Here is a 13,125-nt window from a genome sequence, read left to right as displayed (position 1 = left end):
TACTGTAGTAATGCTTTCTAGTCTACAGATCTGAGATTTTTCTAGTGATCTGAAACTTCAAATTGTACTTCAAGTGCCAGTGTTGGTATGTAATATGGGGGTTGTTAAATACCGTGTTGAATAGTAGTATTGCGCTGCTTCTGTATTTCCAAATTGCTTTCTCTGTATCCCATAGGTGAGTTAAAAAAAAAAAAAAAAATCTAAAAAAAATCTCAACCCTATCCTTTTCAGTTCCCAGAAGGTTGAGGTTGTGGAAGATTTTTAAAACATTTATAATAGTTGTCATTGTAAACATAGAATCTTAAACTTTATTAAAATATAATGGAATTTCATGTGTAAGCTGAGGGTTACTGTATTGCTGCAAGTATTTGAAAATATTCTTAGGAGAATAAACCAGATGTTATCTAATGGCAAGGAAGCAGTAATCTTTGACTTTGTGTTTATTTAACAAATACCCCGATTCTCCAAGTGAAACCTGATAGCAATATATACTTTATCAGATCATAGCTTTTAGGATTCAGTGATAGCTTACAGTATTGTTTCTCTTTTATACGATAACAGAAACTCTACCTAAAGACAGCCGAAATACACCTGAAATTGTAAATCCACCATCACCAGATCGTCCCTTGCATTCTCAGACCTCTAGTTCCTGTTACTATCCAGTGGTCTCAAAGGGTCCCAGGATCAGGATGCCAAGTTATCCATCCACACAGAGGTCTCCCGGCTCTAGACCGTTACCCTCTGCAGGTATTTCAAGTGCTGTTGACTTTGATTTTTGGTTTTTGGGGAGGGTTTTTTTGTTTGTTTTGGAAATATTTTTGGTTTGGTTGGTGTCTTTTTTGGCTTCATTCAGAATGTAGTGTTTAGTTTTCTGTTTCTAGAGAAAACAGTGAAATGGCAACAGGTTTGAGGGAAGGAAAGGTGTGAAAACATACAGTAGAGGTGGCCTGTCAAGAAATGTACGACTAAAACAAAAATTTCACTGGGGTTAAGAAAGCAGTGTTTGGGCAATATAATAGCAGTAATACAGAAGAGCCGTATTATAAGTTAAAGACTTGATCATCTCAGTCAGTATTTTTCCAGAGAGAATCGGAAATCTGGTATTGTAATTCAGCTGCTGTTTCTGTATGAATGAGTCACGTTTTGTTTTAAACTGATGTTGAAAATGCACAGCTAAAGTTGGGGTACAGAACCCTGAGATACAAACTTGTCAAGTCTACAAGGTGAATACTGATTGACGGTATCAGATTTTTAATACCTATCTCAAGTATCATCATTATGTTAATGCTATTTGGCTGAAAGGTTTTCCTGGTTTTTAATTTCTTGTGTTTTGTGTGAAGGAATTGGGTATGCATTGATTGTGAAGGTTTCAGATCACTTGACAGTCTTTCTTCCCTTATTTTCTCAGGAAGTCCTACCCCAGTGACCCATGAAATAGTGACAGTAGGAGATCCTTTACTATCCTCTGGACTTAAGAGCATTGGTTCTAGGAGACATAGCACCTCCTCTTTGTCACAGCAGCAATCAAAACTCCGGATGATTTCCCCTACGCGAGCTCGGAACACTTATTCCAGGCATAGTGTATCTTCAGTTTCCAGCATGGGGTCCTCTTCGGAACACGAATCGAGTGTCAAAAGTAGTGACCGCTTTGTGGGATCGGTGAATGCGGGTACTCCAAGCGCTCCAGTTCAAAGTTGCTATACTAGTTCAGGCTCCCAGAAAACAGGGGCTACAAGTGGAAGTAAAACTTACCAGCTGGATGCATCTCAGTCTACAGAAGGAAAACATTCTAGCAGTTCAGATTTGATAGCCAAAGGTGCGCCTTCTAAGGGAGAGAAGATGAAAACACTGACCTCAAAGGACCCAGATTATTCAGCTCATAGTTTTGCTTCTGGAGGAAACTCCAAAGTGTCCACTCAACCAACCAGTTCATCGGGCGCAGAAATGAATGTTAAAATAGGAACCTTTCAAGAATGTTCAGGATCATTTTCTTCCAAAGAAGCAATATCCTTTCCATCTTTGCATCAGAGAGGCCCAAGGAAAGACAGAGATCAGCACGTGGAACCTGTACAGCCAGAGAAAACGACTGTGGTTGATGAGATGGATGCGAAGAGCTTGAAGTCTGCTGAAGTAAATAGCAGATCTGCTTCAGCAAGTGAGCAGGTAGTTTCTGCCCCTAGAGACAGGCGTCAGAAGGGGAAAAAGTTAATGAAAGATAGTTTTAAAGAGAAGCATTCCCTGAAATCTCTTACAGATTCAAGTCAAGCAGTAGGCAGTGATGAAGGCAACCTGAAACCAGAATTTGGTAATCAGGGTTTGGCAACTGAACAAACTTTTCTGCTGAAAAAGTTGGTGAGAAGTCTCCACCTTCACAAGGGCCATCTAAAGGTTCTGCGGTGCAGATCGAAGTGGCCTCTAAGGAATCGCAGGCACCTAGAAAACGCACTGTTAAAGTCACTCTGACTCCTCTCAAGATGGAAAGTGAAAACCAGTCTAAAAATGCACAGCAGGAAAGTGATGCTGAACCTCCATCTGCAGGAGCAGAACTGGCTGCTTTGGCAGAACCCTCCTCAACTTCAGAAAGCCCGGAAGATAACCCTGTAGTTCAGGGAAGTCCAAACGAAGCACCAGCACAGGAATCTCAAAATAATGCATATGAAAATTTGCCCGTTCAAGATAACAACTTGATGCTCCAGGATGGAACTAAAGCTCAAGAAGAAGGCTCGTACAAGCGGAGGTATCCACGGAGAAGTGCTCGGGCCAGATCCAATATGTTCTTTGGATTGACTCCTCTGTATGGTGTGAGGTCTTACGGAGAGGAAGACATTCCCTTCTACAGTAACTCAACTGGGAAGAAGCGCGGGAAGCGGTCTGCAGAAGGACAAGTGGATGGAGCGGATGACTTGAGCACATCAGATGAAGACGACTTATACTACTATAATTTCACTAGAACGGTGGTTTCCTCGAACACGGAGGAGAGGCTTGCATCCCATAACTTATTCAGGGAGGAGGACCAGTGCGATCTTCCAAAAATCTCACAGCTAGACGGTGTGGATGATGGAACTGAAAGTGATACAAGTGTCACGGCAACAACCCGAAAAGTCAGTCAAGTAACTAAAAGGAGCGGTAAAGAAAACGGAACAGAGAACTTAAAGCTAGATAGAACTGAGGAGGCCGGAGAGAAAGTACAAGTCACCAAGAGCTCCGCTGTCCACAAAACCGACCCAAAGATTGATAACTGCCATCCTGTGAGCAGGGTTAAAGCACAAGGTCAGGATTCGCTGGAAGCTCAGCTGAGCTCGTTGGAAACGGGCCGCAGGGCTCACGCAAGCACACCTTCTGACAAGAACTTACTGGACACTTTTAACACAGAACTTCTGAAATCTGACTCCGACAATAACAACAGCGACGACTGTGGGAACATCCTCCCTTCCGACATCATGGACTTTGTACTAAAGAACACGCCGTCTATGCAGGCGTTGGGAGAAAGTCCAGAGTCCTCATCATCTGAACTTCTAACGCTTGGAGAAGGTTTAGGTCTCGACAGCAACCGTGGCAAGGATATGGGTTTGTTTGAGGTGTTCTCCCAGCAGCTGCCAACTACCGAGCCGGTGGATAGCAGTGTCTCTTCCTCCATATCAGCGGAGGAGCAGTTTGAATTGCCGCTGGAGCTTCCTTCCGATCTCTCTGTTCTGACCACTCGCAGCCCTACGGTGCCCAGCCAAAATCACAACAGGCTCGCCGTCATCTCAGAGTCTTCGCTCTCCTCCTCGGGAGAGAGGTCAATGCTTGCCTTGCCTTCCACAGAGTCTGGGGAAAAGAGAGTGACGGTCACAGAAAAATCTGCCTCAGGGGAAGGTGATACAGCTCTCCTGAGTCCAGGAGTAGAGCCAAGCCCCGAAGGACACATGACTCCCGATCACTTCATCCAGGGTCACATAGATGCAGAGCATATAGCCAGCCCGCCCTGCGGCCCCGTCGAGCAAGGGCATGGCAGCAACCAGGATTTAACGAGAAACAGCGGGACTCCGGGCATCCAGGTGCCGGTATCGCCCACCGTTCCCCTCCAGAGCCAGAAGTACGTGCCAAACTCCACGGACAGTCCCGGCCCCTCGCAGATCTCCAATGCTGCGGTGCAGACAACGCCGCCCCACCTGAAGCCGGCCGCTGAAAAACTTCTGGTAGTCAATCAAAACATGCAGCCGCTGTATGTCCTCCAAACTCTTCCCAACGGCGTTACTCAAAAGATACAGTTAACACCTTCTGTTAGTTCTGCGCAGAGCGTAATGGAGACCAACGCTTCGGTGCTGGGGCCCATGGGGAGCGGGCTTACGCTGACCACAGGGTTAAATCCGAGCTTGCCCTCGTCTCAGTCGTTATTCCCTCCCACGAGCAAGGGGCTGCTGCCCATGTCCCATCACCAGCATATACATCCCTTCTCCACAGCCCCTCAGACTGGCTTCCCACCAAACATCAGCAGTCCTTCGCCAGGTCTTCTGATCGGTGTGCAGCCACCCCCTGATCCTCAGCTCTTAGTGTCTGAAGCTAGTCAGAGGACGGACCTTGGTACCACTGCTTCTACACCAGCTGCTGCCCTGGGCAAGAAACGGCCCATATCTCGTCTGCAGTCACGGAAGAATAAGAAGCTGGCTCCCTCTGGAACCCCTTCTGCCATAGCTCCTCCTGATATGGTCTCCAACATGACCTTAATTAATTTTGCTCCTTCCCAAATTTCCAACCACCCGTTGGATTTGGGAACCATTGCAAATTCAACATCCCATAGAACCGTCCCCAATATTATCAAAAGATCCAAGTCTGGGGTCATGTATTTTGAGCAAACGTCTTTGCTCCCCCAAGGTGGGACCACTACTGCAGTTGGCACGTCTCCCAGTGTTATCGGGCCAGATGCCAGTCACCTCCCAGCGGGGCCTGTATCAGGCCTAGCATCGAGTTCCTCGGTGCTGAACGTCGTATCCATGCAGGCCACGGCAGCCCCTACTACCGGTGGGTCAGTTCCTGGTCACGTTTTGGGACAAAGTTCGGTAACGTTAACTAGCCCTGGATTATTAGGGGACCTTGGTTCGATAAGCAACCTCCTGATCAAAGCTAGTCAGCAAAGCCTTGGTCTTCAGGAGCAGCACGTGACTTTACCACCAAGTTCTGGGATGTTTTCGCAACTGGGAGCATCCCAAACTCCATCTACGGCAGCGATGACAGCTGCATCAAGCATATGTGTTCTGCCTTCAGCACAGACGATGGGCATGACAGTTGCTCCGTCGTCTGCTGACCCAGAAGGCTCTTACCAGCTTCAGCATATGACACAGCTCCTAGCCAGCAAAACCGGGGTTGCTTCCTCCCAGCTGGACCTTGGCACAGCTTCGGCAACGACGCAGTTGTCGAACTTTCCGCAGCTGGTTGATGTTCCCAATAATACTGGACTCGAACAAAACAAGGCTTCCTCGTCGGTGATGCATGCCAGTTCAGCATCTCCTGGAGGCTCCCCGTCATCTGGTCAGCAGTCTGCGAGTAGCTCTGTGCTGGGTCCCACGAAAATGAAGCCAAAAATCAAACGCATTCAGCCCTCGTTAGACAAAGGGAATGGAAAGAAGCACAAAACTTCTCATGTGTGGACCAGTTCCTCTGAAGCACATGTTCCCGACAGAGGGGCCATTGCTGTACCCCAGGTCTCGGCTACAGGGTAAGAGGATTGTTTGATTTTGCTCACCCCTGAGGTTTTGTAACAATGTAAGAAAGAATCTTGCGCTAGTTTTACAGCAAATTTTCCTTTTGAATGATAATTTCTAAGGTAAAAACCCCAGCTGCCAATAGAAAGCAAATCTCTCTAAAGGAGTTAGTAGAATTTTTACCTCTGGAAAGGGAAGGATAAAAAACCTAAGACTTTGAGGATCCGGGTTATGAGGACTTTATTCATCATTGACAGCTCTGGCAAATTAAAGAGCATGTTAGAGATATCAGTAGAGGAAATGGCACTCAAAAGGGTGATGGGTTCTATTCCTTTATGTTGTTAACGTGTGTAAGTGCTCTAGAAGTTTTAATTGTACTATCAGCAGTGTGCTGAGGGCCCCAAAATGATGCACCGTTATGGTGTTGCCTCGGTCATTCTCATTACAAAATTTAAACTGCATGCCACTTTCTGTGAGCTTAGTGTCTCTCCAGTGTGCGGTTTATTCTTCCTGCCCCTCTTCCCTCCTCTTTAGTCCTTACAGGCAAGAGGGACTGGGGAGGAACTGGGAGAACAGGGAGAATCTTTTTGTCAGAACAGCAGAGCGTGCACTTGTCTCTCGCAGTAGAGGATTACTTTCCAGACCTTAAATTAAAATGACATTTGAATTGACTCTCTGAAATATGGATCTGTAGAGAGAGTAAGAGCTGCTGGTCTGTGTTTTACATGCAAAACTAGACAGTTTTATTGATGTAGTCTATAGCCTTGTCTTAGTATCACACTGCCAACAGTTACGCATTTCACCAAAGACGTTGCACCACTGACTTTCAATCGTGGCTGCCTGAGAGAACTCTCCAAAATGATTGCTGATGCTAAAAGACAGTAACATCCAGCTTTTGGTAACTGAGAAATACTGCACATCACTTGTGTAATTCCGTGATCATCTTAATGTCTTGTAATAGGTTGGGTTCTTAAACCGTCGATCCAAAACCCTTTAGACAGCTTAACCTTTTAAAATAGCTTTTTTGTGTTGCTGACACTTGCCAATTTGTTTTAGTCTGTAAGTGTTTTTTGTAGCTGTTCCCACATTCCACCATGCACCTCTTGACTCCTGAGCTCATTGCTTGTGGTTGCTCAGGCATGTTTCTCTTGCACCCGGATTCATGCTCCTCCTTCCTCTTGAAGTGCAAGTCTTGATTCTGATGTGATGCTGGAAGTGTGATCTGGTTCCTCATATCTTAGGACCAGTTGTTACTACTTCTGTAGTTCTGCTGAGCTGCTGAATCGCTGTGGCAACTCCCGGTGGATCTGTTACTGCTTTCCAGTCTCATTTATGGCACCTACGGCTTGGCAGGTGTTATGAATGTTCCTAAATCTTTTTGTTCCAGGACTCCTGCTGTGAAGGCAGATACACAGGATGCAGCAAACGTAGATCAGCCATCACAGAAACAATGTGGCCAGTCTGCAGGGTAAGCATTAAACAGACCTTTCCATCAGATTCCGCTCACTTGAGCGTGAGGAAATTTATACAGAGAATGCAAGAAGTCTTGCTTTGCTAGTTAAAATATCTTGGGAGCTTTCAGTCTGGAATGAGCGGTCACATTTAGTTGCAATATGGAGCCATTTTTTAAATTAAGTTGCATGTAGCTCTGGGAAGCTTACTGCTTGCTCAGAACAAGACTATTCATACAATTTCGGCTGATCATATGTCAGCATACGCCTTGTTACTGGGTAGGGCTAATACATAGAACAGGTCCCAGGCTGTATTAAATTAGACTGCTACCCACAGACTGATAGATGCCTCAAAAATAAATGCTACTGAGTAGAATCATTTTACTTGTTTGTTTCCAATTGAACTGATGTTAGAACATTCGATCTGGAAAAAGGTTCTTGTACTTCTGTCTAGTTCTCAGATTTTGTAGGTGAGTGTTCAGGGCTGGTAGGACATGAGGTACGTTGTTAAATATTTCTCTTCATGTTCACTTCCTTCCCTCCCAAGGCAAACGGCAGTCCTCCCAGAATCTCAGTCAACACAGAACTCAACAAATGAGCAAGAAAATGCAGGTATGTCGCTTCTTCAAAAGCACCGGGTCTTGGGATTCTCCAGGACTGGGAAATTAGTACCTTGAAGTTTTGATTTTTGTGTGTCTCGTTCTCTCAGGAAAAATCTCAGAGCTAATAGTCATGTTATTCTTGCTTTGAAGGGAGCAAAGGTTTGTTTGCTGTTAATAGATACTGGTCAAATAGTTATGTCTTTATTTTTCGTTTGTGGAAATTTCAGCACTTGAGATTTCTCACTCTTACTACAACACTGTCTAGATTTTTTTTCTTGGATGGATTTACTGGTCAAAAGGCATGTTAGTAATTTTCAGTTGTGGAACAACCAGTGGAAAAAACATCATTCTACCCAATTTCCATCTTCATGCTGGCTTCTGTCTATTCTAGGCTCAAAAGCTCTCGAAGAAGAAGAGAGCACTTTCAGCTCCCCGCTTATGTTTTGGCTTCAGCATGTGTCTTGGTGAGAAGAAACCAAAGAAAGGTTTGGTTTTTGAGATCTCTAGTGATGATGGTTTTCAAATCTGCGCAGAAAGCATTGAAGGTGAGAACCGTGCGTTTCTGGTTGTACTGGTTTTAGCTTTCCTTGCTAGAAGTAAAAATTATGACTTCTGAGGGTCTGTTACTTGCTTTTTTTATAGTTTTTGAAAAAAACCAAACCTCTTGATTTATGGCCCTAGAACAATCCTAGTTCCTAGCAAAGTCTGGATTATATTGAAAAAGTTTGGTGGTTTTTTTTTTTTCAATCATTGTCCCATTTTGTTTTATCAATTGACCAATGTTGTTGAACCATATTCTGTCAAGAAATAGTCAGTGTGGATCAGACAGCAGTAGGGTATCTAGACTTTTCGTCCAGTCCAATTGCTGAAGACGCTTACTTCCCTTTACGCCAAAGTGAATTTTGGGGAGGATGGAAGCAGTTGGATCCAACGATCTTAATTTATGGCCCATGAAAGGATGCAAACTTCATATTCTCTAATTAGCTTATTTAAATATGAGCGTTTTGTTGGAAAACAACATACTGCACACATACGTAGGAGTTTACCGATGGTTTGTTGTTTCACTGAAAACCTGATAAGATGCGGCAAAATAAGAGGCATAGCAAGGCACCTGTTTTGGCAATCCTCAGCTACTCTTTCACTCTCTTGTCTTCTGTTTGTGTGACTGCAGATGCCTGGAAGTCACTGACTGACAAAGTTCAAGAAGCCCGTTCTAATGCCCGCCTGAAACAGCTATCTTTTGCAGGTAATATCCAGTGCCAAACTCACTTCTACTGCGCTTTTGAACATGTGAGAGCAAACAGATCTTTCTATGAGTGTCCTAGGGTTCAGAGTCTTAAGAGTTTCAGTTTAGCTGCTAACTGCTTTATGGAGGATAATTTCTTCCTGATGAAATGATTGAAAACTCTTATGGGGAATGAACTAGCTAATACAGTGCTTCTGTGAAAACTGCAGGCTAGCATGAAAGTTGTATTTAACAAGCTGCCGTATCCTCCTGCTCCGAGTCTGTGTTGTCAGTTGGGTTTTTTTATTGTGCTCTATTTCTTGTTCCAGGTGTGAATGGTTTGAGGATGCTGGGAATTATCCACGATACTGTTGTGTTCCTGATTGAGCAACTGTATGGAGCAAAGCACTGCCACAACTACAAGTTCAGATTTCATAAGCCGGAGGAGGCCAATGAACCTCCTTTGAATCCACATGGCTCTGCTAGGGCTGAAGTCCACCTGAGGCAAGTGTGAGCTTTGTCATTGTTAAGGTTAATGGCCCGTTTGCTCGATTAACTAACTTCATGGCAGGACGTAAGCAACAAATCTCTACAGCACTAAAGCTCTCAGCTAAAAAGAAGTGTTAGCAACTTTCTCATGTAAATCAATTATATTGCATCTTCCGAGTCTGCACGTTTTTCTGTGCCACTTTGTTGACCATTGCTTTGTTTAACAAAGCTTTCCTGGCTGGGACTTTTGTTCACGGTTCTCAGAAGCTGTTGTGTCTTACCCTGATGCGTAGAAGGCTTTAAGAGAGGACAGACTGGAGGAGGTGTAAAGCGGTAAACATGTCAAACTGTTGTGGCAACCACATGTTTGTTTTCAGTCAGTAAAACAAACTTCCTTTCCTCTCTTTAAATTGCAGGAAATCTGCATTTGATATGTTTAATTTCTTGGCTTCTAAACACCGACAGCCACCAGAATACAACCCAAATGATGAGGAAGAGGAAGAAGTACAGCTGAAATCAGCCCGGTATGCAGCAGGGCTTAAAGGTTCAAAGGGGAAAATAATGCTGTGCTGTTAAAACGAGCTAATCAGGCTTAGTTATGCATTGTGTTCTTTGAGGTGGTTTTTCAAGTTTAAAACTTGAAAGCTACCAAGCGCTAGCAAATATACAGGATACTCCTCCAATAGCAAGAGAACTGACAGCCGAAGGTGACCACCAGGCCGGTCTTCCTTTGAATGTTTCTTTTCCTTGCTAATGGAAAACAATCTGATGAGAAATTGGGCAGAAAAGGGAGGAAATGATTTTTTACACGTGTATAAAAGCAGTGAATTAATTTTGATTGTGTTCTCAGTGGGCTGCAGTGTCACAGCGTCTAAATTATTATATCTTGGAAAGTATCCCCGATAATACATGGCACAGACTCTCAAACAAAGGTCAGCACTTAGCAGCGTCTCTTTGTTCTAGGAGGGCAACTAGTATGGATCTGCCAATGCCCATGCGCTTCCGACACTTGAAGAAGACCTCCAAGGAGGCAGTTGGTGTCTACAGGTACGGTTTTGCTCTGGTACCGCTGCCTCTGGGACAGAGGAAGGTGAAAACTGGAAACCTTCTATGAAGTCAGACTGCAAAATTGAGGGGAAGAAGCAGGTTTGGGTTTTTTCCCTCCTCCTTCTCCCCGCCCAAGTTATGTATTTGAAAAATAATCCTCAGGACAAACCACTTACTCCTTGCTGGCTTACCTTGGTGATAGCTAAGGCATGTGCTCAGGAGCAGGCAGGAGAGACCTAGTATTGTTCTTGTTAGCGTTACATTACAGAAGAGTAATGATACCGCAGTGATCTTTGTAATGAATAACCTGTTTTTTGCAGTGTTTGCAGTCTTACATTTCTGAGCTTTGCTTGTATCGCTTGAAATATTCACTTACCTTGTTGCTTTTTTAGGTCTCCCATCCATGGCCGGGGTCTGTTCTGCAAAAGGAACATCGATGCAGGTGAGATGGTGATCGAATATTCAGGCAATGTCATTCGCTCCATCCTCACTGACAAACGAGAGAAATACTACGACAGTAAGGTGAGTTATGGGCTTTTGTAGAAGTTCTTAAAGAGTTTGAGAGAACTAGAAAGTGGCTGTGAAGGTAGGACAGGCTTACGTGAAAACTGCATTTGGAACATTGTGAACTGGGATTACAGACTTCTTGGGATATTTCCATTCTCGCAGGAGCTCTAGAAGCGCTTCTTATTTTCTCCTGTGGGCTGGGAAGGGTCTCAGTCCAGCATGGCAGATCCAAAGAGCGTGGGGGTGAAATGGTTCAAGCATGAGCTTATGAAGACAAGTGAGGAGAGGCTGCAGATACTCTTAAAGGCTTGGCTTTTGGTTGCTGTAATGAGCTAGGTTGTCTGCTAGGGTGGCTCTGTCTTCACTTCCCTGACCTAACCCTCTTTCTGTCCTCCGTGCATAGGGGATCGGTTGCTACATGTTCCGCATTGACGACTCTGAAGTGGTGGATGCCACCATGCACGGGAACGCAGCCCGCTTCATCAATCACTCCTGCGAGCCCAACTGCTACTCCCGGGTCATCAACATCGATGGTCAGAAACACATTGTCATCTTCGCCATGCGCAAAATCTACCGCGGGGAAGAGCTCACGTACGACTACAAGTTCCCCATTGAAGACGCCAGCAACAAACTGCCCTGTAACTGCGGCGCCAAGAAGTGCAGGAAGTTTTTAAACTAGAACTTCCGTCAGCTGCAAGTGAGCCCTGAAGGGCCTGGGGCGAACCAAAGCATCAAGTGAATCCCTCCCCGGCCGTTCATTCGGGACAGGGAGGCAGGAGGCAGGAATGAAGATCGGCTGGGCTCAGGGACCTGACTGGCGGCCGTGTTTCTCTCTCAGAGTCCACATCTTCATGTCTCGCATGCGCACACTTACCCTTGTGAAAGACACAGGCGACTGGAGAAGATCCTCAGTGTGATTATGTTTTTGCTATTCTCATTTCCCCCCGCCCCCGGTATTTGTTTCTCAGCGTGGGGCTAATGAGCGGGAGAGGGGAGGGGAGGTCGGCCCAGGCCCAAGCGTGGGGGAGCGATCGCGGGTCCTGTCCCTCTATCCCTCTCTGTCTCTTGGCTCAGAGTGCCGAACATGGAGTTCTCCTCCTCCGCCTCGGCGGAGGGCTGCGTCAGAAGTTCGGTAGCACGGTGTTTGAGCGAGCTTTCCTCCCAGGGAGAGAGACTGCACCCCACTGACCAGCTACCCCAAGGACTGTGCACGTGTCTGTGGTTCCTTGTGCTATGCGTCTGCAAAACACTATTTGTGAGTCGGCTGGCGTCCTGCGTGGCGCGGGGGGCCTGGTGCGTTGTGTGGGTCTGGCTTGTCCGGTTTCATCTCGGAAGGCCGAACCGGGGAGAGCGGAACAGAGCAGCCCGCAACTAGACTGAAGAGGGTTCGGCTAGTGCTTCGCTCCGAAATGCCTGCCCAAGCACAGGGGAATTCCTGGCATTCTTTGGCAGAGAGAGGGCTTGTGCCAACAGTTATTGGCGCTGTAAACCTTTGCGAGCAAAGGCTTCCTTTCAGCGGCGCCCTCCCTCTCTGGCTTTTTAGGAGGGAAGTAGTCCTTTCCCCGGTCCCGTTGCCAGCTTCCTCCTCTACCCAGCGAGCTGAAGGCGCTTCCCGCCAGCGGTCTCTCTGCCACCGTGGAGCTGGTCCAAGGAGCGGATGTATCTAGGGAGAGATGGGGAGTGAGAGCCGACTCCAGGTTAGCTGTGTACCGCTGTAGAGCAGGGGCTAGGAAGGACTCGTGTGGAGGCTCCCCCGGGATCCGCTGTGCTCAGCCTCACTGCAGTGTCCTAGGGCCAGCTGGGGAGGCAGAGGAGCGATCCTGTAGGTACATCTTCAGGGTGTAGTCTCGTTGTCTACCCCAAAAGGCACGGGAAGAGGCACCGAAACAGAGCGTAGCCAGGCCAAACACTAACCAGCCTCGTCTGTGCCGTGCAGCATCCAGGAACGCATAGGAAATAAATGAGCGGTCGGCATGGTAGAAATTGCTGTAGCTGAGGAACCGAGCTCGTTTTAAGCGAATCAAAAGACACTATTGTCCTGGTTGAAGTAGCATAAATCCTCCTCCCGTTTGGGTCTGCTCCACACCTCCAAAACAAAAACACAGAGGAAGACGTAAAAA

The 13,125-nt window shown here is 46.1% G+C and overlaps 1 protein-coding gene across 1 annotated transcript in view; it reads left to right on the top strand.

Annotated features, from left to right (window-relative positions):
* The window catches only part of LOC104074657 (histone-lysine N-methyltransferase 2A-like), a 34,080-nt gene extending 21,328 nt beyond the window's left edge, over positions 1 to 12,752 (top strand). Inside the window, 13 exon segments of the mRNA XM_009574846.1 lie at positions 562 to 747; positions 1,409 to 2,326; positions 2,329 to 5,698; positions 7,072 to 7,152; positions 7,683 to 7,747; positions 8,129 to 8,192; positions 8,194 to 8,282; positions 8,909 to 8,983; positions 9,292 to 9,466; positions 9,868 to 9,975; positions 10,415 to 10,498; positions 10,891 to 11,020; positions 11,409 to 12,752. Coding sequence (XP_009573141.1) covers positions 562 to 747; positions 1,409 to 2,326; positions 2,329 to 5,698; positions 7,072 to 7,152; positions 7,683 to 7,747; positions 8,129 to 8,192; positions 8,194 to 8,282; positions 8,909 to 8,983; positions 9,292 to 9,466; positions 9,868 to 9,975; positions 10,415 to 10,498; positions 10,891 to 11,020; positions 11,409 to 11,684 — 5,621 coding nt within the window. The 3' untranslated portion in view covers positions 11,685 to 12,752.
* The last annotated feature ends 373 nt before the right edge of the window (positions 12,753 to 13,125 follow it).

This window comes from Fulmarus glacialis, unplaced genomic scaffold, assembly GCF_000690835.1.
Source record: "Fulmarus glacialis isolate BGI_N327 unplaced genomic scaffold, ASM69083v1 scaffold27903, whole genome shotgun sequence".
NCBI classification, from domain to species: domain Eukaryota; kingdom Metazoa; phylum Chordata; class Aves; order Procellariiformes; family Procellariidae; genus Fulmarus; species Fulmarus glacialis.
The sequence above is the reverse complement of the archived record's forward strand: the minus strand, read 5'-3'. Positions and strand labels throughout refer to the sequence as shown.